Here is a 24130-nt window from a genome sequence, read left to right on the forward strand (position 1 = left end):
TAGCATCTCTTATGCAAACCGGTCAGTAATCAAGTAAATATACCTCACTACTAGACATCAAGTCATAGAAAATAAACTCTATCAGGCAACAACAGGCTTTGTTGAATTTAATTAACTGATCCAAAATATTACAGAAATAAATAACTCTTAATGATCATTTTCTAACGATCAAATATTCTACAACCCCGACAGCACAATTTCAATTACATGTGGCAGCAGAGGGCCTGTACTCACTCTTACACAGTGCCCTGGTGGATATTAAGCTCTCTTTACTACACTTACACTAACATACAGCGCTCTCTTTTTATTATGCTAATGAGCATATCAAGCCACTGGGCTCTGATTTGCCTTTCCTTGTTAATTGGAATGAAAAACCCTGAGTTGTTCCCACACGTGCGCGTATTCGTGTGTGTGTGTGTGTGTGTGTATGAGTAGCACATGGGCTTCCAGTCACGCTGTTTTAAACAAACAGCACATTTCTAAATCCAAAATACATACATTTATGTTTTGGGCGTTTAGCTGAGAACAAGCTAATGGGCTTCCAAGCCATACTCTCTGCTTTCCTCTCTACTCTGTGGAGGTTAGACCTCAGGTTTAACAATTGGGTAAAGTGTAAAGACGAGAATAAGAGAAAGACGGCTAGAGAATATGAGAGGTTCCTCATCCTCTCATGCTGTTTTGAAGTGCATCTCTTTGAAAAGTCAGAATGGACAGCTCATGCAGACTGATGCAAGGACTTGGCAACGTCTTTGGCTTTTCAGATAGTGCTGCTGAACAAATACGACGGGTGATCGGTCTCGAAAGCTGTGTATATCCAGCTTCACAGCCAAGTTCAGTGTTTTCAGTCTGATAAAAGAACACCAAACAGAATGCTTGTATAAATATATTATCGGCTATATGTTGACCAAAAGGATTCCTCGTCAGTATTCTTATTAGAAAAGTTAAGTCACCAGCTGGAAAAAGGGGAGAGCTGTGTTTTTCAATAAACTCTATTTGTGCAGGAACATACAAAAATAATATTTGACCGTAAAATGGGATGCATTTCAAAAGAGAGGGGTGCCAGAATACAAAAGTTAAGGTAAATATAAAACATAAATATAAAGATGAATCACTGGTGAAGACAGATAATATTAGATCCCATAAATATCGTAATATACAGTGAATTTACAAGTAATTGTCCAATTTGTAGACCAATATACACATCTGGTGTTATCGTACCTTAAAATCTGGAGCCAGGTTAGTTTTTTGTGCATTACCATACGCCAGTACATAATAATGATTAAATCTAGAAAGCTGAGAGCCTGACAGAGGTTTGAGGGGGAAAAAAGTCAGATGTCATTGCCAAGTTTTGTTTAGGTACATTTTTAAAGGTGAAGCAATATATATTTAATGTAATGTACAGTGGACTAGTACCTGTGATGAGCTGCGACAGGTGTGGAACTGGTTCTGTCCTTAAGCAGACCGCCAGTCAAACTGTCATCATAGCCACCCAGCTCTCCTGTCACCCAGTCAGGCAGACCGGCTTTGCTGTGCTCCACAGGCCGACCAGTCAGTGGCTCATCAAAGTAGATGGACTAGGAATTCAAATTTAAAGACAGGAGATGAAGATTTAGTAACTTATTAGTATATGCAACCCATTGCAATGCTATTTAATGAGTTTCAAATGCGTTATATTCAAACTGCAATACTTTTTTGTAACTGACTGAGTATGTATGCAAGTATCTCTTCATTTAAACTTGACGATGACAGCCTTTTTGCATTATATTATAGTACAAATGAAGGTTTGAAACCACTATGTCACTACCACGTGGCAGCACAGCAGTACTGCTAAATATGACTGAATAAAGCAGTCACTGTTACCATGTAAGTAGGGAGTGTCTTGAGGCTGCCAGGCTCTGGTTTGCTGGTGAAAGGCAACTCCAGGATCCCTCTTTTGAGCATGTGTAGGAGCAAACGGGCATACATGTTGCGGTTCTTACGACCTCTCAGACCTGAACCACATGTGGCGGGGTCACACAGCTTCTTTATCCATATGGCACATCGCTGGCGTTCTGGGGTCAAAGGAAGAGAGACAGAAGGACAGGGCAAATTATAATACAGCAGTTTATTGTTCAGTTACATTAATTTGCTTAGCATGGTATGAGAAAAGCACAAAATAGCCTGCAATATAGTTTTCTACAGTGATGTTTAAACTATTATGCATTCAGTGAAGTGAATAGAGATAAAAGTGACATCCAACCTGTCTTGTTGTGGTGTTTAAGGACATATGGCTTCATATCCAGTAGAAAATGGTCAAATTCAGAGTCCAGCCTTTCCCACGAGTCGTCGTATCTGCTCATGGTGATCTGAGGGGATGAATGAATGGTTACAGCAGCCAATAAGAAGGAACACAAGTTAGTCCATCTGCTAGCGGTGCCTATGGTAGCTAGCTACAAGGATCGCTTATAGCTGACCGTTCACATCAAACCAGGCGGAGAGAGGATATCTAACGTTAGTTACACGAAACAAGCAGCAAAACAACGTGTCACGGAGTGTGTGCATAACACAACGTGATTACTAATAACCGCCGCAACGTGCAGTGTTTACAAACTAAGTCAGCTAACCCAGATGCTTGATGGACTGTAGCGCAGATACGATATTAGCACACGAGCTAGCAAAAGCAGACCGGTGAAACCTTCGCGGGGTTGTTATTGTTTCATACGGACTTCCGGAAACAGACCAACAACACTAAACGTGACACACTGTTGACGAAAAAGTTACAATAAAGACTGAAAGGCCACTTACAGTGAGCACTGACTCCGCCGCTCAAAATGGTTCAAAACTCCAGCGTCCACACGCTACGCCACATCCGCTTTCCGTAGACACGCAGCGTCCCCTTGTTGCCATAGAAACTGCACATCGTTTTTTTGTTTTTTTTACTTTCTCCATGTTTGACGTTTGTTTTATTAGACGGTGCACTGTTTTTTTTTATCCCCACCAGTACACTAAACATTTGTGTTCTGATGTATAAAAGCGTTTTAATTACCCCCCTTTATGCTAAAAAAACCAGACTTCAATTCCCAGCTTAAGCGACATTAAAGGTAGACAAATAAGACCGGTTTTGTGGACTTTCGACCGGTCTCTCTAACACCTGGCATGATTCTCAGGCTAAAATAAAACCCCGTAATGTCGTTTAAGTCCACAAGATGGCGCACGACCCCCTCAGTTTGTTGTATGGACAACAACTGATGGAGGGACATGTCGCCTCGGTTCATTCATCACTAAAACTCAATGTTAAAAAACATATTCACGCGTACAATAAAAACTAAATACCCTGACTTAATACAAATACATAACATTAGAGGGACGTGCCATTTCACGTGTTTAAACACCGTCCCCAAACCACTTCTGATGAACTCGGTCGTGTGGTTAAATGTGCGCTTGAACCGGAGTTAAATATTCCCACAGCACGTGAAGGCAGACTTCACCGACGTCACTTTGAAAAAGAAGCGCTCAGCTGTGGTCCGGGCAGAGGGGAGGCGTGCGGTCTGTCAGGAGCACCCTAGCAGAACCACCACCACTTGTCAAGAGCTTGTGAAGAGACCAGGACCCTCACAGAAACCGGTCGGGACAACACCAAGTTGTGGCTGTGTGATTTTTTATTTTTCATTTTTTGTTGGGTTTTCTTTCCCTCCCCATTATGGCTGACCATCTTTTACATTATAATGACTCAGCTGGGGTCGGGAACAGATTCGCCCGCAAAGGTGCTTTGCGGCAGAAAAATGTGCATGAAGTGAAAAACCATAAATTTACTGCGAGGTTTTTCAAGCAGCCGACGTTCTGCAGCCATTGTACAGACTTCATATGGTAAGCATCATTTATGCACACCTGTTTAAAACCGCTGATGCAGACAGCCTTAACTCACTTTCATATCAGTTCTGATGGCAGAATCCTATCTTTAGAGCATCTAGTCAACAAGGCTTTAGTTCTTCAGTAAGTTTAATATGTTCACGTGTATAGCCTTTGTGTGATCGAGCATGCAGATCGTTGTGTCCCTCAAATCTTGCTTTATTATTCACCGTTTCCATAGCTCTAACAAGCGCATTTATTGCTTAGAGATTAATTTCACTGAAACAGACAAGTGATATTAAGAAGATAATTTTAAAAGCTCTTATATATTGCTTTGGCAGAAAAAAAGTTTAACACTGGTGTTTTTGTTGCAGGGGATTTGGGAAACAAGGATTTCAATGCCAAGGTAAGCCACTTGCATGTGTGTACATGGTGCATTTGTTAGTGGCAGAGTAAGACCAGTGTAGTTTGACAAACAGCATTTGTTTGACCCAAGAGATAGCAAACATCTGTAAAGATTAAAGCTCCTTGATTCACTGAAAATTTGAGTACTGCTGTCTTATTAAGCAGTCATCGCCATCATACATGCAGCTTTAAACTTTAAGCATTTGTACCGGTAGGTTCATAGTTCCATACGCAAATACTGTATGGAGGCAGCAGATCTAAGCGTACACATGGAAATGAGTCCCTCACAGCAAATACAATTTTAAGAGTTTTATTGTCTTCAGCAGACGCAGCATTCTGCAAGCAAGAAAGCAGAGGTTAATATTTGCAGGACCGTTACTTTGAAGTGTTATTAATTTAAACATTTACCTGCAACGCTGCCACAATAGCCATGTTGGTTACCACTTGGTTCTGGAAGACAAACCCTTATTGATTAGTAATCATTTTGAGGATATTTGTTCAGAGATTTAGAGACTGAAGTTTCAAGTAGTGGACATACCTTTGAGGGTTACTTACACCCTTAGGTGCAGCTGGTTGACTCTGTGCTGGACCCTTTGACCCTGGATTTGGAGAGGTGACGCCGGCGTCGCTGGTAGCCATTTCTGGACTGGATAATGTAGCGTGAAGGAGGGACTGGTTCAGTCAGTCTCTGGGAAACAACTTTTTGGGTCCTGATAACTGTTTTTTGTGGAAGCGAAGGAATCTCATGACGTGGCTCGTCTGTTTGACCAATATTGAGGTTCACTCCTCCAGGGAAACTCCCCATCCCAGATGGATCGGCAGGCTGGGCTTCTAGATTAGGTGGATAACTGGGCAATAGTGGGGAGTCGTATTTAACTGAAGACCCTCCTGCAGCATTGTAGATGGCACCATTACTCGCGGGCTTAGTGTTATCAGAGGGATATTGAAAGACCTCCTCGTAGACAAGACGGGGAACATTAGCTCCACCATCTGCACTGGAGCCAGTGTTATAGCCAATCATACCATAACCACTGCTATCTGGCTTAGGCTGCCAAGAATCAAAGCTAGGAGACTGCGCAGCACGAGGGGTAGAGGATGGGGCATAGTAGGAAGTTGGGCCACCAGCACTTGGAGAGGAAGGCATACTGTACGTAGAGGCTACACCAAGTGGTGCTGGTTGAGGTTGGACGGGACCTGGCTGAGGCTTGGCTGGATCAGTCAGCTTTAAAGGAAATAAAAGTGGTTTGTCAGCAGTTTCCGGTCCCCAGTGCCTTGACAGACCATTATTAAGTCCCTGTACCTCACGAGCACTGGGTGTGTTTGGCAGGTCTTGTCGAGATGGAGCCCAAGCTGACTGCGTAAATTCAGGCTTGTTGTTGGTTGCGTATACACTGCCAGCTGGTGGGTTGTTTGAAAACTGCCAGTTAATCTGATCAAAGGTTGGCCAGATCACTTCCTCTTCATCAACCATGTTACGGGGGTCAGATTTATATGAATATCCATACCCTGTAAAATTAGCAGTTAAATAGAATAGATGTGTCGCCCCAATGTGCTAATACAAAAGTCATTACCTTTTATAGCTGGTACACCAACACTGCCATCAAATAAGAAAAAAGAGATACAGGAAACCCTGCAAAAGAGCAGTAAAAACCAACATCTGATTAAAGTCTGCTCAAAACGTAATTAAGAAAATGAAGTGCTGAGAAACTCACAGCATGAATGAAACTCACCACAAAAGGAGTCCAAAAGCCATGGCTGTTAGCTGAGATGCAGCACCCTTTACTCCTTAGAAGCTATGGTTTGATGCTCATTGGGACAACCTATAACCTTCGGGCTTATAAGCAAGCCCTTTGTGTCGTTTGTATCAGCGTTGCAGGTCTTAACGAACACATTAGCAACAGCTGCTCACAGAACAATTAGTAGCCAAATTGAACACAGGTGTGGCAGCTGGACAACAGTGCCTGTTGTTTCAGTGTTTGATGAGTGTTTGTACTGAAATCTTCTCAGATTTTGTTTATTTGAAGCACTTTCTTTGAGTATTTTTTTGCTCATTTTGCATAGCTGTACAGTCAACCGGATATTGTGGATTTTCAAATAAAGCTTCCACATTTAGTCAGGGTGCATATATGTATATATATGCCCTGTAATCAACACCCTGTTGTTTCTGTCTTTGCTAGTATAACATTTCCTTGGAGACATCCGATACTGTGGCCGCTAACGGGGAGAAAGGCAAAGGAAAGAGTGAGGAGTGAGGGAGACAAAGATGAAAACGGTAGAGTTTTAAGGATTACTGAGGTCAAATTAAGGTGAGATGGCCAGAAGGGTGCTTGTACACAAAAAAGAAACAATAAACTACAATGCAAAAAAAGAGAGGAAATATTGGATGCCGAAAATTAAGTTAATGGAAATCTGCCAGACACTGAAGTCTTGATCAGCAGTGTCAGGAGACTGTTGCTGTCTATTTTAGAAGGTGGTGAGCTTATACACTGAGTAGAAGAAGAATGCGCCTCATCAAACTGGATTGGCTCAGATCATTACAAGTAAATGCCACTCCACAGTATGACAACACTTCTCAATACAGCTGTGGGGTGTGTCGTCTGAAAGTACAGCGTATTACTCTCAAACCTGAATGAAACAGGTGAAGGTGCTTGTATTGAGAAACATATTACATATATACACATATATACACTTCCCAGTGACTGGAAAAAGATCAATTCTGGAGCTGACTGCATGATGATACACCCACAACATAGGGACAATAGACCCGTCAGTGCTCCTACTTACTGATATTGTGCAGACAAGGTACTGGCTTCTGTGTCTTCTCATGTCAGTGAGTGTCATTCTGCAGAGTGATGCTGCAGTGAGAAGATCTGTAGCTTTAATTAATTCTCTGCTGGGACATTGTCTACCATGTGTGCGACATCCTATTCCTTTATATGTTTAACGTTTTAAAGTCATGTCATGGAAGATGGGAATGTGACTGGATATTTTTTCTGCATTATATGGTGAAAACGTCATATTGTGATTAGTGTGGGAATCATTATTTTTGCATCTCAAATTTATTTTTCATAAAAAAAATGATTAAAATCATGCATGAAATGTGAAATTTTGGGGGGTCTGTATCAAACAAACATGTTTTCCTAAATCAACAAGATTTGTAGACCAGGGCATCTCTACAGCATTACAATACTTTATTGTGCTGTTTTGTCACACATTTTACCTTAAACAAAACATTGCAGCTCTTGCAATTTGAACATTGCCATATTGCAATTTCAATAATATTTTGATTAATTGTGCAGCCCTACTGGATCTGAATAATATTCTGTGCTCATGCTTACGTATGTTGGGGCAATCTGTCGTTTTTTTTAATGCATGTAAACAAATGATTACATTGCACTGAGATTACAATTCATGTACCTTTTTTCTAAATGACAATGTATTTAAAATTCCACATTTTCAGATTAAAAATATGTGCATGTGTGCAGAGGCTGAACTGTCTTTTTGCAGCACTGTTTGTCAGTGGAGTCTGACCATGAATGCATCATGGAAGTGGACTGACAGATGCATGTTCTTGGATGTAGACAGTGCCTTTTCTTGTACTGTGCATAAGGAATGCATTGCTTTTTTGAGCTAACATTGTAGTGGGGTAATACCCAGAGCACTTGATACACAGATCTCTCTCTCTTCTTCATGGGATGGATGCATGATGGCTTTTGTAGTTGTTGATAACACTATGGATATTGTATTTGCATTACATGGGACAGTAAGACAGACAGTACAGAAAGATTGTAGCTGAAACATTCATTACTATGAGATAATCAAGGCATATGAATATGCAAACTTAGCTTGTTAAGCATGCATTAAGCTCAAGAACTGAACCTCTGAGATTTGCCTCTCTAAGGCAGGAATGCAAAGTTAAATACTTGAGCCTCTGTGACAATTATTGTGATATCTGTGCTGCAAAAGATGACAATGCTGCATGTGTGGGGTACAGCTCAGCAGCAGAACATTTGGCTTCTTAGAGTCATTAGAAAGGTGAGAAAGCGTGACTCCTGTGATCATTCATCTTTATCCATTTCTTTACCTGTTATCAGTTTACGTTTTCTTCGGCGCGGGCAGATTAAGGGCTATCTAGAACTTCCTGCCGTGCACTGAAAAGCCAGATAGCAGCTTTTTTTGTTTATTCTCCTGTGATCCCCAACCATTACCCTACAGCAGCAAGTAGTGAAGTGTAGTGCCAAGGCAGTGGAAACGTCTTTATTACCACAGGATCTCTGTGTGGGTGGAGGACCGAACCCCTGCTATTCTCAGGTTGGCGACTGGGCTACCTTTTTATTGTTAAAGGTAACAAAGGTGATGTCGGGTTCTCCTTGGTTAGGGATGTAGGAAGCATGTTACAAAATTACAGATGGATAAATCACGTATTAGCCAGAATTGGCAGCATCCCCACTTTCTTTGAATAACAAGAGGTTGTTGTATATTCACTGTACAATTCACCTTACAATTCACTGTACAGTACATCGATTGGTGTATTTAATGTACATTTTAGAGAAGTGCGTGGGTCTGTCGTTGGCTGTGACGCAGTCCACTGTGGAGAATCTGCAGCAGCGATACATCCTGTCATATGGACGTGCTGAGTTATGTTCTATAGTCCCAATACAATTACACACTTAACTTGGACGTCACTACCCCTCCCTGTTCTCCCTCTTGCTGTGCATCTTGTATTTTTTCATTCCCACTCACTTTCATTGTGTGTTGGTTGTGTTTTTTTTTCCATGACTCATAAATGTATTGTGTCAATAAAAGAAACACTTGTTTGAATGTAAAATCTGGACCTAAACTATTTAACAGTGAAATCAGTCTGTTCATCATGCTGGATATTTAATTTTAAAAATAAGATTCCATGCTAGATATAAATCCGCCTTCTTGTAAAGCATTCAAAATTCAAGACAATTGGCATGAACATTTTGGAAATTAGATTTAGAAGATTGCATTAGTTTTGAAGAAAAAGTGCCCTTCTTTATTGGACACTTACGATTAATATTATGTTCTGGAAATACCAGTATAAAGATGGCTTGTTGATTCATATATTCTGGATTTTTTGGTTAAATATACAGTATAATATATTCAACACACTTTCAGTTTTTCTGTCATGTCTTTCTTTGTTCTTGGAGAACCTTTTCTACGTAGTGATCCTCCCCCTTGCTACTGCAGAATGGTCTCAACAGAAACTAATGTATGGAAGACATCCTCAAACATCAGAAATAAACAACAAACAGCAAGCCAGATGATAAGCAGCATATAAAAAAATGTTTTTTAGGTTAAAAGAGGTTGTGATTTTCATTTCCTCAAATGGCAAAAATGAGAATTATTCCTGACGGAACCATTAGGTAGACACCTGACCGTAAACCATTTTTCTTGTTATGAGATCCCCAATGTGATTTGATTGATTTAAAATTTCTCTAATGTGAGTGTTTTTACTGAAATCAATTGATGCCGAAATTAATAATAGCCTGTAATGTTGCATGTACGCACAGCAGACAGATGGCTAGGCATTCAACACTCCACGTGTCAAAACTGCAAGCTGTATTTTACTTTGGTTTTTGACTTGAGAAAGTATGACACTTGAACAAAGCTGAGTCATATCACAATATGACAAAAATATAACAAAAAAACATAATGTTTTAATTAGTTCAATTTCAGGTCTGGAGAGGAAAAGTATTCCTCCTCAGATCTGTTAAACAGTGTCGCCTGCTCTCTGAACTTTTCTCCAAACGTCAGATCGTCTCATGGAAACCAGTGGTGTGAGAGTGAGTGTGTTTCAGCGTTGGATCACTTGCCACCATGTTGGATGCTCTGCTCTCCCCCTTGCCTCCCCCTTCCTCCCTAGCCTTGAAATTGAGCTTCTGTGGAAATGACTGTGCCATCTGAAGAGTTGAGAACCCATCACTCGGAGGAGAGTACTATACGTCTGGACACAAGAAAGGCGTGAGGTGGAGGGAAAGGCGGTTGGAAGAAGAAGAAAAATAAGAAGATGTTACAATGTAGAGAGCGCTGAGAAGAGCTGAGAAGGAGGCAAAGGTGAACCCATAAATACTAGACAAAAAAAAAAAACATAGGAGAATTTGCAATTGCATGGGTGGAAGTGTGAGGGTGAGAGAGATGATAAAGTCCAAGTGGCCTTTTACACATTCTGGCGTCTTGCTGCAGAGTTTTGGCAATGATAAAGCAAACAGTGTGACTACTCGGAGCAGATGAAAGAGAGCAGAGTGAAAACAGTGGTGGATATTATGTCTAGGTGATGACCAATTGTAAACTGTGGCCAAGTTACATCTGAGTAGTAATCTGTCAGCTCGTCGGATCTGCTGAAGTTAGTGTTGGATCAGGTTGACTTAAAGCTGCAATAACTGTTTTTTTTTTACCACTTGGGGGAAGCGAAAACAAATTGTAAGCAGAGCACTGACATATCACCTTTTGTTGACACAGTGAACTTGTTAGCAAACAGTTGCTTTGTACGTGCAGGAGTTATGGAGAAACATTATTTTTAATTTTTAGTAAACAGACAGAGAAACTACGGTGGCTCCAAAACAGCCAAAAAACGAACCAAACAGATCCAGATATTATAGATACTGATTATTTTGCTCGAATACATTTCAGAAGAGAAGACGTTTGCTGTCTATTCATCTCACTATGCCATTGGCGTGTATCATCTCCATGTTGATTGTGGTTCTTCTGTAGTCTGCTCTTTGCTTCCATGGTGACATCTCCATAACTGTAACCAGCCTAGTTTGCTGTGTTTCAAATATATTTGCATACCAAATGCAGCCAATTTGCCTACTCTCAGTGACTATTTACTTTTCAAGTGATGATGATGAGATCTTTATCATGTGCACAGATGAGGGTGTTGGGTGTAGGCTGCTCCAACACTCTCTGGGACATTTGTTACCCCTGTGGGCGGCATCATGTATGTGTCAGTTAGCATGACGAGGGCTGACACATGCCTCCAACAAGACCGCCACTGAGCCTTAATGGCAGTGTAGGTGTAGAGCCAATTACTTCCTCCGCTCAGAATGGAGCAGTGGACCTCATTAACCAATCAAGGAGCAGAAGTGCGGGGGTGTTGGAACACAAGAGCGAGAGCTGTGCAACTCCTGATTGGGATCCCCAAACAATAAACATCTTACAGAATGGCAGGCTGAGACGGAGCGCTGGTTCTCTCAAGTGACGCTGTTAAGATCTTAAGTGTCCTCCTGCTCCTGCATGTTAAAATGGCCCGGATATGTTTCATTAAATTTAATTAATTCCATCTTGTTTTTAATATTTTACACAACAGATCTAAGCCTTTTTGCTTTATTATGGATTTATTTTGTGGAAAAAATATTAATCTTATGCTCAACATTGTGGGTGTTCTCTCTGCTGTACTTGACTATTTACCCTGTCACATTTGTTGGAAATAGCATGAGCTAAGAGAATCCATTAATTTAAAAGCATAGGTCATTATTATTATTATTATTTTATTTAATCGTTCATAAATGCTACGGTGAAGCTTTTTTATTTTTAGCTTTACTCCCTCACTATTATAAACAATACTGGAAATAGAAGTAACTGAAAATGTTTGACACTTGATTTTTATACCTTGAACTATCGGAACAGTAGTTCAAATGTTAATCCAAAAGCCAATTAAGTTTTACCGCTAGTATTATGATGAGCTCCTGGAAGAACAATAAAGTCAAATGGTAAATCAGATTTTATTCTCAATGGATAAATCCTGCAATGTATTGTGAATTACATGCAGTACAGTAACAGCAAAACAGTCATCACATCAAATGATACCAAAAATTGGTTTCACTTCAAACTTTATTTCAGATATCTCTTGAAAGTTATCAAATCCAGGAAATATCTGCTCGAGACTCGTTAAAATAGGCTCTGTTTAATGTGGAGAAATCATTGAAACATTCTTTAATATATCAACGATTTTAAACCCTCTCCCAGCTGAACGGCATTAATTACACTGAGAGTGGAAGCTTAGCTGACCGGGATAATTATGTGTAATTCTGCTTCTCCTTGTCTCTGCTCCACATTCAAAATGTCCCTTTTTTACTACTGAGTGTTGCCCCCTCCTCTTTTCTGTCTCCCTTCCCTTTCTCTCCACTCTTCACTCAACACTATTCTAGCAACAACGTGGGCCATTTCCATTTTGTTATCATGCTGACAGCTCTTGGCAGTGTTGATGTGTGTTTTATGTTATCAGAACACATCTATATCCCTCTTGGTCTTTTTCTGTGCATCACGACCCCGCAGCCAGGACTGTATATTAAAATGACATACAACATAGCAATGACATGTGCTATGTTTTCTATTAAGTGATTTCGTATCATTGAATTTTCATCAGATAATGAAATCTCTTTTCTTTCTTTAACAATATACAAACCTTACACAAGGTCCAGTATATATAATATAGATTAAAATACTGAGTCCATGTTCAGTTTGAGCAGTTTCTAAGCCCTGTGTTCATCAAAGGTCAGCAAAGTTGCACATTGTCAAGACATATTGTCTCTCGCTGTTCTTTGTCTGCATTGGTGGCTTGTCAAATTGAACTGTGAAACCATAACAGCCCGTGTCCAAAAGGCTTTTTGATCTGTATGCCAGTTAGCACCTCTAAAGACAAAGCGATACAAGACCTTCCTATGTGTCAGCATAAGGGGATTGCCACAGTCTGGGTGCTAGACAAAGAGGTCTCATTTAAAACTCACTCACTATAAAGAGGGGATGAGGGGGAGGAGATAAGAATGGGTGATGGTGGTGGGAAATTGAGAGGGCAGGAGATGGTTTACAGTCTTGGATTCAGAGGTACTTGTTAAGGCATAAAGAGGTAGCTTGTACTGTATACTGCTCAGTACTGTAATGCAACCCAAAAAGAATATGTAAATGTTATTTTGTTTTGCATTTTTGATCGTTATCATCAATAGGAGTACATGCCTCGTTTCCTGTGACTACATAGACAATGGCGGAGCCCGCCACTAACGATGACAACTAATAATACATCGACAGGTAATTTGAGAATGGATTGAATGGCTACCGCAAAAAAAATGCTGATCATAGATAGTGTCAATAACCGGGTTGGATTTCATGAAAATCTCAAGGAGCAAGGGATTTTGATGTTATTTTCAGGAATTTGGTAGTCAATTCTGCTGATCTTTTAGTGTATTGTGCTGTTTTTGGGGACCACTTTGGTATTTTAATGTCATCTTGGTCTTCTGTTACAAGGTGATGTACGGATTTAAATGTACCGCCTGGTCACAAGTCACAAATACTATGTGCAGATTGGAAAATAGAAATCAGATTTTAAAAGTTTGTTTTTGTTTTGTTTTGTAACACATGTACCTCCACAATACATCTTGCACCTTGCTAATGTTTGTGTTTGTGCAGTGACGAGCTCCTAGAAATCCACCCAGCTGCCTATCACACCCCAAAACCTGCCCTGTGTCACCTCTTACAAAGTCATTTCGATTAACAGCATAAGTTCTCTTTATCTTTTCTCTCATCTTCAATAGCTACTGTAAACTCTTGCCAGATATGCCAGCATTGCGTGCCAAGGTTACCATGGTAACAGTGCTTGGCCCTCACTCTGCCTGTGATGTGCCAAATCTCTGCCAACTACCCCAGGCAAGTACTTCCCTTTAAAAAAAAAAAAAATCACACACAAAAAAAAACATAACACAAAACACCCCTTGTTTCCAAATAATCCTTAAATGATGATTCAACATGGAAGCTTGGCATCACCTCCTCAGCTTCCATTTATACAAATAAAATGGGCCTCAGTAGTCGTGACAATGCATTTGTGAGCCTGCCTGGGTGAAACGTTTGTGATCTCATAAGGCAGTATAAATCAAGATATGAATGAAGTGATAAAGAACCCAAACCAGCAGCACTTGGTGATTGCACCCTGCAGCACCAAACCAGGGAGGAGACCATTTCATAGCCAATTTATGACAGACTCTGCCCCCATTCTCAGTGCAGCAGTGACCGCCACAAGTGCAATATTTTCATTTTAACAGACTGTCTCAGCAGATCATGTCACTATGTTTTGCTTGCATAACACAATGTCATCTGGTGACATTAAAAAGGGGTCTTTTTGGAGGCTTGGCGGCATTACTCAGCTGAGAGTGGGTAGTTAATTGTCAGGGAGCTGCCTGTGTGTTTTTACTGAAACACAATGCAGTGTAATAAGATGACACATGCTGTTCCCTCATAATCTCTGTTTTAACAAACAAAATCAAAAGAGCAGTCGAAGAGGGCTTGGAGGGAGAAATTTGAACGATGAAGATACTAGAAGGATGTGCGTATCCTCAAAGGAATGTATGTGTGGCTGCATTTGTTTGTGCTGTGCGCGTACACAACAATAGAGTGAGAGATGTAGATGTCGAGAGTGACAGGAGCAGTCACAGCACCGTGATTTCATCTTCATGGTTTCCAAAAAACCAAAGAGGAGAGAAGGAAGAGATTTCAGACAAGATGCAATAAACGGCTGGCATGCTGATAACTTTCTGCCACTCTGTTCTGCATCTGTTACAAAATGACTCTTTCTTCCCAGTATAGTGTCAGTATGTTTTTGTATTATTTATTTATTTTGGATAGATTGGTTTGTGCTCACATCCTAACAGTCTTCCTTTGCATTTATCTCGGACTGTCTGATGTACAGACTGACACAGTGTGAGTTCAGAGTCGAGAGTGTGTATCACGCGGTTTCTCAGAGAGTAGCTTGTGCTGTATCTCAGCAAAGATAGCAGCATGTTGAACTTTCATCCATAATAGATGGTGCACTGATGATTTATATACTGTAAAAGACACTATCAGCACATAGCAGAAGACCTACATTCCCATTGTTGGTCTATACCTCTTATCTATCTAAACCATCTGTTGCCGTGACAATGTATAATATGTTTGGTGTTGCTTAGTTCCTGTCTCAGTCTCAAGGTGAATGGATCAATGAAGTAAGTGTGCATTGTGTGTGCCACACTCAGCTGTCTATTCTGGATGGAAAGACTCTCCTCGGGGGAATTTAGAGCAGGAGTGCTCATCTCTACTGTACGTGTCTCACCACTCCAGCTGTGCTTAATGAATTCTGCGGTGATTACACCCACGGCTATTTTTGGAATGGCTTAAGTCAGAGACATCAGTCTTGACCCACATAAGGTGAGCACAATGTGCACTCAGGAGGATTTCGAGCTGGCTGAGTCCGTCATATACCGAGTGCGTGTCCTCGGGTATGGTGATTGAGGGTCCAAGGACAATTAGGAGGAGGTACCCCTCTCCAAGATCTCATATGCACACTCACCTTTTCACAAAAGGTTACGATCATCTGTATTGTCGATCCTGGGAAAGGTTACAGTGAGTTGAAAATCAATAACCATAATATAATGTCATCATGCTTGTTTTTGAATACTGAGCAGACTTCATTTCAGTAAGAACCGTAGTACATTTGTTGTATTTTCACCAATTTAATAATGGGTGGTAAGCCAAAAACAAACCACTCCAGTAATCAATAGCGATCAGCAGTTTTCGTTAATGATATTGCACTAATTGCATTATCTGGTACTCATCCTAAAACTGAAACTAATGATAATGAATGATGAATGTTTCTTATTGTTGATTAATCTGCCTGTTTTTTTCTCAATTAATCAATCGATCTTTTTTGTCTATAAAACTGCCTGACAGTTCCCAAAGTTCTCAGAGATAAAACAAAAGATATTCATACAATCAGATATGACAAAGAAAAGCAGAAAATCTGCACATACAACAAGCTGGAACTAGTGAATATGTCTATTGTCTTGTAACCAAAGGCCTACTGTAGAAAGTAAAACCATACTGACAAAAGAAAGATGAGAAAATAAAAGGTAACTAAAAGACACTTAATACAGGAAAAGCAGCGAGTGTGTGGCAGAGCTGTGCACATGGGACTTTCCCAGCCTCAGAGTAATATTTTTTGCTATTTCGGTGCAAGGACAAAGATGCAGGGAGGCAGGGAGAGTGAGGGAGAGGCAGAGGGTTTGTGAGTGTGTGTGCCAGTTTTCTGAAGCGTGTGTTCCTTTTTCCTGGTCCTGTGGTGCTCTGTGTGTATGTGTGTGCGTGCGTGTGAGTGTGTGTGTGTGCAGTTTGAGGGTCACCCAGTAAGAGACTGCAGCGCAGCTCTTAGTCATCCTCACACCTCGCTCCCTTTTTACCTGACCGTCCATCTGTCTACATATTTACCACCAAAAACAGATTATCCGCTGTAAACAAATTAAAACATGCAAATGTGTACCTATATGTGAGGTTACAGTAAAGAGCAGATAGTAATTTTAACAAGTATAGTATGCTGCCTTACAAAGGCAGAGCATTGACGACACATTCACAATCAAAATGTGTTCTTGATTCTTTTTCAGTTGTCTTCTTCTTTTGAACTAATGAGCTGTTAATGAACTAATCTTTAATTAAAATACATTTAAGTAGTGCTTCAAAGGTAGCGTAACCAAATTAAGTGAATTCCAGGAGAGTTAGAGGCTACACAGATGCCAGTTACTGCTACGCTGCTAACAAAGGCTAGTTTTGGGATTTATAGTGAGCTTTACATTTATTTAACTTATCTTATATGTTGTAGACTTGCATTAGTTATAACTGGGTCGACTTAGTAGTAGTTTCTATATAAAGTAATCTCTTGCATATATGCAAGAGAAACTCAGACATTAGTCAGAAATTAAAGGGAAATAAACACATTTACAATAAAGTACTCTCTCACACCCACAATAGTTATTACCTACATTTCTGACAGGCAGTTAATGTGCTAGAAGCTGCTGTAAAGATGAAGTGATAGTCAATATGAACTCCCTTTCATACATTTTTAAAATCTCACCTTAAAGCTGCTACTTTTTGAACATCAATGAACATTCAAATCTCTGCATATCTGCAGTACCCTCTCCTTGTGCTCTGTTGTGGTGAAGAGAGGAGAGGAGTGGAGCGGAGCGGAGGGGAGGGGAGGAAGGAGAGGAGATGGAGGCTGTCAATTCAGTGTCTCTAATTGAAGGTGTCACGATTGTGTCTCCTCCTCGTCTTTCCCAGCCTCCCGGCTCCGCTCAGGGCAAATATAGCAACAGGCACCACAGGGGAGAGTCAGTGCTTTGCTACTATGTTTTTTTTGGCATCTGTATGGTAGAATGGAAGGAATGTTATGCTTTGATCTACGTTTATCGTCTCTAGGGTCCCACTGGTGAAATTACAAGGGGGAGTATTACTTAGACTCTGTGTCTCTGAGTGTGCGTCTGAGTTGGCAATATTAAGACTTTCTTTAACTCTTATGCCTTTATGTAAACACCTCACATTACAAATAGAGAAACAGGGTGAGTGAAAACCAAAATACTACTTGATCAGACTAAAATGTAGTCATAAGTCTATCAGTTAGACTCATGACTGTATAACTAAATGAATTAAATCATTATGAAAACTGTTATTCTCACTGCTCTTAAGTGTAAGAAGGATGTGTGTGGGTTTGAGGGGGTTGTATTGTTTCTCACCAACTGTTTTATTGTAATATCTGAAAGCCTGCATTGTAGCAATAGAGCCTGAGGAAATATGGCCAGCGAAACTTGGCTATTACTTGAATTAAAGCATACAAATTACTAATGATTTATATAGCCATCGCTCATTTTGAGTATAAGCGGTTCATCCTCATTACACAGTTTTATTCTCCAGTCACAAGTGACCATATTTTTATGACTCTGTATCTAGAAATAGGAAATATAAACATGATGCATTTGGAAAATGGTGAAGGGACTGCCCAACAAATCTCCCTGCTAATTCAGTATTCAAGCCAGAGGAAGGAAATGCTAATGCTGAAGGAGGGGAGCTCAGTTGTTACGTGCCCTTATGAATCATGAGGATTGTTGTTGGCAGGCATCCCAAAACGGTGAAAGTGAAGGTTAAGCTCAGTTTACTGTTACCTTCTTGTTGACCTTTGTTGTTGTAATGTTGATACTGATCTGACGAGCTAATCAGTACCCCTTACGTTAACTTTACCTATACTCGACAGATTCTTTGTGTGTGTAGTGTAAGGTTATATTTGTAACAGCAGCCATACAAATGCATTTACAGAGTACAAAGTGAGTGAGTGAACCCCCTGACGCATCAAAAATTGAATATAGCAATCCTAATTCTCCGAGTGAAGGAGTTCAAGAATCTTGAGGTCTTGTTCTTGTTGAGATTGACAGGCGGGTTAGTGCAGCTGCAGCAATGATGTTGGAATTGTCAGAAGGCGAAGCGTTTGATTTACCAGTCGGTCTACGTTCCAGTCTTCAGCTATGGTCTTGAGCTTTGTGACCAAAAGAATGAGATAGCAGATAGAAGCATTCAAAATGAGTTTCCTCTGTAGGAGCACTGGGCTCACCCTTACCTTAGATAAGATGAGAAGCTCAGACTTCTAGAGGGAGCTTAGAATAGAGCCACTGCTGCTTTGTCCTGGGTGCCTTCCTTTTGAGGTTTTTCAGGCACGGTAGAGACCACAGGACCAGAGACCCAGAATATGCTGGAGAGATTATGTGTCTCTCATCTGGTTTGGGAGCGCCTTGGAATACCTTGCTTAGCCTGCTAAAGGCTTCAGCTACCCGGGTGCCCCAGGAATTACAGGATTAGAATAAATTCTGCAGAGTAACTCGTCAGACATAAATGATCATCTCTTCAAACATTAAAAAAACATTTAGAGTACGTAGTAAATCATATATAAAGCTGCAAATAATAATCAATCACTTGGACAAAAACATTTAAGTGAAAAAAGAACCTGCATAGTTCATTCTAATCAAACACACCAAACCCAGCAAACATTCACACTCAATCAGGTTTAATTTACTTGGTCATATACCTTATAACTTTTGTTATTTCTATGCACTTCATGTGTATTTGTTTTGCATGAGCACATGATCTTATGATGCAAGTGTACACAAGTTTTGTGCGAATATTAGCAGATATTGCAGTAGCTGGTGCTGGTGCAGAAGGACCAGCATATCTCTTTGTATAGCAGGAATAGTAAGCCATCAACTTCACCCCACATGGCAACATACAAGAGGACTGCTCACACCTACTCACTCTACTCTACACGCACACATCTATATACTGAATGGCTGCTGTGTCTTTGACACGCTACAGCCTGTTTCTATCTAGCAGATATTACAAAAGTACATTATCACTGCAACACCCTAGCAGGCTCTGTAATGCAAACTGAATGTCAGACAGACATGGTAGCCTTGACAAGTCAGTTCAGAGTGTGTCAACAGCTCTTTGATCCCGGCCGGCTGCATGGACAGACTAGATTGTACTGGAACAGTGTGGCAGTGGAAGCTGTTGAGTGAAAAATTAGGCTTCCATCTGTACGAGCAGCTCTTTACGTGGAGGGCTTGTAAGAAACACAGTGGCACAGAGAGGTGGATGTAATTGTATCTGAAAGTGAGGTTAACCAAATACGTATTCAATGGGCCTGCTAAATCACCCCACTGCAGAGAGCAGTTAAAATGAAGAGAAGTCTCAAAACCACTCGTCTCCGCGCAGTTTTATTGTCTCTTTTACCACCACTTTGGTCCAGACTGCAATATCTCAACAACTATATGATAGATCGCCATTAACTTTTGTACAGACATTCATGATCCTCAGATGATTAATCCTACTGGTTTTGGTGTTCCCATGACTTTTCCCTATAGCGCCATTAACAGGTCAAAGTTTTCACTTGCCATGAAATGTGGTACCTAATGGCTTTGGTGATCCCTTCATTTTTCAAGTGTGTGTAGCCCTGTCATTGTGTATGTGCGCATAGTTACGTAGAACGGAAGTGTTGAAAAGCCCTACTAACAGTCATGCTGGTGTTTACTCTTGGTTTGAACAGTCTGACCAAATACCTTGCTATCCTTAAAGCCTTTTCACTAGAACAGTTGAAAAAGTCCAATCATTGTTGTTGAAATTGTACCGAAAAAAAAAGTCAAAGATAAAAGTGTTGAGTGAAAAAAAAAGAATAAGAAAGCACAGGGAGGCGTGGGAGGTAGCAGGTGCTAATTGAAACCATCTTGCAGAAAGCACAGAATGCCATTTCGCCACAGCTGCTGCTTTTCGTTTTTTCTCTCCCTTATTTGTCTCCAAATGGTACGAGCCATGCACTCGACAGGCTGACTAATCGCTCTACACAGGCTTGGATGCAGGCGTGTGGATTAACTAGGCCAATTAGCCAAGCACAGAGGCACCTAGTGATGAGAAGAGTCATGCTCCCTTTCTCAGCCGAGTGCCATTAATCAGTGATAAAGGGGCTGAAGCAACACTACAGTTTACTGACTGCTTTACTACTTACAATAGCCAGGTTTTCTGGCTCAAGCCTCTTGACCTCAATACAGCATGACGGTGTTTCTCTGGGGCCCTGCAGTTTTAGTGCTATACAAAAATATACTTTTGGATGGCTTAAGAGAGAAAATGAGAGTTTGTGCCTGTGTGTGTGTGTGTGGGTGTGTGTGTGTGTGTGTTTTTTTGTAGGTCTGTGCATATTTGAGGTGACTGTGTCTGCATGTATAAGTGTCCATCTGTGATTTTTCTCTCAGCATCTGTAGATTTGCATCTGTGTATCTGGACTAGGGCATGTGTTAGTGTTTAGATGTGTGTGTACAGTATATGCATGTATAAATGCATGCATATTTGTGTGTGTGTGTGTGTGTGTGGTCGCAGGCCTCATGGTGAGAGTTGTCTAGTCTGCTCTTGTCTGCTTGGCTGTTGTGCAGTTGCAGCTGGCCCCATCTGACCCTGGATCAGCTCATCAGCTCAGCAAAACGGGATGGGAAGCCTCTAACTATTCATTGCTGAACTCTGTCTACTGACTCACAATCAGATAATACAAACGCAAACTCAGTTTATTAAAATCTGCTTTATTTCCACCTTTCTTAATTTCCTTTTTTCTTTTTACATTTTTGCTTTCCTTCCTTTGCTTTCCTGTCACTCACTTCCTCCATGGTCCTTTTTTCTCCTCAGTGTGTTATTATTAAACCGCTGTCTCCTCCGATTTTATACAAAACCAATCACAGCCACCTAATAGAAAATCAGCGACGTCTCGCATTTCTGTTCTGTTTCTGTTCACATCTAACTGTGTGTATATCAACTAATTTACTGTAAAATGAATTTCTTAGTATTGTTAGACACAATTTACTACGTGGTGCTCCATGCTTGCAAAAGGCTATGATGAATCATCTTAATTTAGGTATTGTGTTTGTTCATCTGACTTCAGTTGGATGTGTAAGTCTCCCATCACGGGGGTAGAAATATGATTCATACTTCTACATAAATTCACTATGATTCATGCACCTCAACCAAAGCACAGCTGGAAAAAAAAAATCGTCAGGTATTGTTGTTATTAAAGCTGAAGTCTTGTGCCATTTTGCAAAATGTATTTGATTCAGATGTCACGTTTGTACATCTGACACATTCACCAGATCTGATGGGGTAGCCACTGATCAGCAGAGGATCTTTGATATTTTAAGTGAAAAGAGCTACCATTTGTAGTATTCATGTTGAAGTTCAGAATGAAATGTATATTAAGCATGGCTTTGATCAGACCTAAACTATTTTTTTAGTTCCAGCTCTAGACAGGCATGCTCTTCTTTCTGTGCATATAGAAATAAGAGTGAACTGTGAAGTCACCCTTTAGTCGATATATGCTTATGCCAGTTGTCAAACAAAGCCTTCTGAAATGTTGCTAGTGCTTGTTTGTGACAGTATTAGGTTATTTGCTTGGGTTTGCCATGTTAACAGAAACTTTAAATTTATATTTTCTCAGTCAGCTTCTGACTATGAGCGATGGGATCCAAAGTGAAGACAGAATTTCCTGCCAAAGTTTGAACAGTTTTTAGTTATTTTACATGAGAGTTTTTGTCTAATGGTTTTATCATTGTTTTGAAGTAAGGGTGGGTCTCAGTGCACCATTTAGGATGTTGCAACATTTGAATCAAAATATGATGACAGTTGTGAGATTGTTTGCTCATATCCAAAGGCCATTGTCAGTGAAATCTGATCAAACAAGTTCCCAGAAGAAGCAGATTAACAGAGATTTCGAGTGTTTAACGTTATGTAAGACTATGTAATGTTCACAAGAAGCAACTGTAGGATGATAGCACATTACTTTTCCTTCAATTTTCCAATATTTTTGTGACTCAGTAACATGTCTAGCAGCAAAACTCCTGAATATACCAAACTGAAAAAAGTGTATTTTATTTCTAATTAATTCCACTTTTCACTTCAATTCACAAACAATCTGTTAGCTCGTCTTTCAAAAGCTTCAAAAGTGTTGCTTTAATATTACAGAGAAATGTGTTTGAACCGGGCTCTCAAGAGCTTATTGTAAGATTACTTGATATCACAGATTCGTGACAACAAAAAACATTCAAGATTGTTGCAAAGAAAAGCTGCAGCAGTGTTATTTATGTGCATCAGGGCTCTAATTTCTCTCATCAGCATGTAGTTGCTTGGGAATAAAGACAAAAGAAAGTGGAGCAGAATAGGTAAAATCGTCCCTGTTTGTTGCTTTGATGTAAAGAGACTACAAGAAACAGTACAAAATAAGACAACAACACAACAAAGCTAGTATATTTAAGTAGCAAGCATCAACCAGTTTAGCTGCCACATTATATCAGTTGTATATCTGTTGCTGGCATTATAGCCCTACAGCTGCATGCCTGTCTATCAGCTTCAGATAACCTGTGGCCAGTAGAGGAAACAGAGCCTTGCTGTTTATATCTTATATAATCCATAGGTTTATATAAAATGCATGCGTTTACTAACTGAATAGTGGTGAAAGTGTGCATTATAATAATAGTTAAAGCACATTTTTGTATTTAAATCTTTTTTTCTACCACAGAAGTGAGTTTCAATCAAGGTCATTGTTTTATGTGGAACAATTCTTTTTTGGTCTTTCCATCTCTCTTTATTTGACAGAGAATGTGAAAGACGAGACACACAGAAAAGATGAAAAACGAGACCTGTGAGAGAATTTATGGTAAAAAGAAAAGTGTGTTATTTATGTTTCAAAATGTCCTGAGACAAATTTAGCCTTGACTTCACTGGTCCCAAACAAATTAGTCTAGGACATGCAATGCCGCAGGAGTGGAAGATACTCTGATGTTGATGTGTGGTATCAGGCTGTCCCCAGGCACCAGACTTGGACTTGGCTGTGACCTTTGTCATTTGCCTGACCGCCTGCTCTCTGTGTGTGTAGGCTGCGCACATAGAAGCCGGAGTCATACTAATGAAAGTCATTACCTAAGGCCAATGACCGTGTTTGAGCATGTATACATATTCAGGTGCTTTTTTTTTTTTTTTTCTCTTTTTTTTTTTTTACGTGTGTGTTTGCATGTATTCTTCCTAACACCTCCCAGTCTATTGTATAGTCTAATTTGGTCCTAATCGTGTGCAGCAGTGCCAGCTTGAGAGCTTCTGTATGGACCAGAGCTGGCCAGACTCATTACATTACTACCACTGTGACACCTGATACACAGGCACAGGGGGCTCTGAGCCAGACCACTGCAGGTGATACATCACAGACTAGACGTGTGTGTGTGCGTGTTTGTGTGTTTGTGTGTGTCTAAGTGAGTAAAAGTAACTGAGAAGATGAGGAGACAAGAGAACCAGATGTAGGGAGTGTACACTGTAGTTGCTGGTGTGTGAGATAAAACCTAAGTGAATGTGTTTCTCCATGATTTAAGATAAAATGAGCATCTGTGTGTATTTATGCACATATGTCTGTGTGTGCAAATATGCAACAGAAAATGTGTATTTTTGCTCAAAAGCATAAACATGTATTCACATGCATGTATGTGTATCCTTAACCCTGTGTTTGTGTGTGTGTGTG

The 24130-nt window shown here is 40.3% G+C and overlaps 3 protein-coding genes across 6 annotated transcripts in view; 1 reads left to right on the forward strand and 2 right to left on the reverse strand.

The window, feature by feature from the left end:
- The window catches only part of cep112 (centrosomal protein 112), a 100495-nt gene extending 97625 nt beyond the window's left edge, over positions 1–2870 (reverse strand). The window contains exons 1-4 of the mRNA XM_035654347.1: positions 2785–2870; positions 2240–2345; positions 1861–2051; positions 1414–1574 (exon numbers count right to left, since the gene is read on the reverse strand). Of these exons, the coding sequence (XP_035510240.1) occupies positions 1414–1574; positions 1861–2051; positions 2240–2339 (452 nt within the window). The 5' untranslated portion in view covers positions 2340–2345; positions 2785–2870. The remainder of the gene's footprint in view (positions 1–1413; positions 1575–1860; positions 2052–2239; positions 2346–2784) is intronic.
- An 809-nt stretch (positions 2871–3679) lies between these two features.
- Positions 3680–24130, forward strand: part of si:ch73-374l24.1 (protein kinase C alpha type) — a 94139-nt gene continuing 73688 nt past the window's right edge. For both annotated transcript variants that reach the window (XM_035655819.1, XM_035655820.1), the window contains exons 1-2: positions 3680–3846; positions 4203–4234. In XM_035655819.1, coding sequence (XP_035511712.1) covers positions 3680–3846; positions 4203–4234 — 199 coding nt within the window. The remainder of the gene's footprint in view (positions 3847–4202; positions 4235–24130) is intronic.
- Positions 4528–6039, reverse strand: LOC118323759. 3 transcript variants are annotated; one of them, XM_035655823.1, is made up of 6 exons: positions 5964–6039; positions 5805–5863; positions 5534–5739; positions 4772–5455; positions 4642–4683; positions 4528–4569 (listed from the first exon to the last, which is right to left on the reverse strand). In XM_035655823.1, exons 1-4 carry the CDS (start codon positions 5984–5986, stop codon positions 4793–4795), a joined length of 951 nt encoding a protein of 316 aa, XP_035511716.1. In that variant the 5' UTR covers positions 5987–6039; the 3' UTR covers positions 4528–4569; positions 4642–4683; positions 4772–4792. The 3 variants fall into 3 exon arrangements, with proteins under 3 accessions (XP_035511716.1, XP_035511714.1, XP_035511715.1); XM_035655821.1 differs by having other exon boundaries at positions 4772–5739; XM_035655822.1 differs by having other exon boundaries at positions 4772–5691; positions 5964–6038.

This window comes from Morone saxatilis, unplaced genomic scaffold (genome assembly GCF_004916995.1).
Source record: "Morone saxatilis isolate NCDOM2014 unplaced genomic scaffold, NCSU_SB_2.0 Contig14, whole genome shotgun sequence".
NCBI classification, from domain to species: domain Eukaryota; kingdom Metazoa; phylum Chordata; class Actinopteri; family Moronidae; genus Morone; species Morone saxatilis.

Coding starts and splice junctions, on each gene's coding strand:
- LOC118323759 (XM_035655821.1), bottom strand. CDS start 5,986: ATGGCTTTTGGACTCCTTTTGTG. Junction 5,864..5,963: donor GCTTTTGGACTCCTTTTGTG/GTGAGTTTCATT, acceptor GCTCTTTTGCAG/GGTTTCCTGTATCTCTTTTT. Junction 5,740..5,804: donor TGGTGTACCAGCTATAAAAG/GTAATGACTTTT, acceptor CTAATTTTACAG/GGTATGGATATTCATATAAA.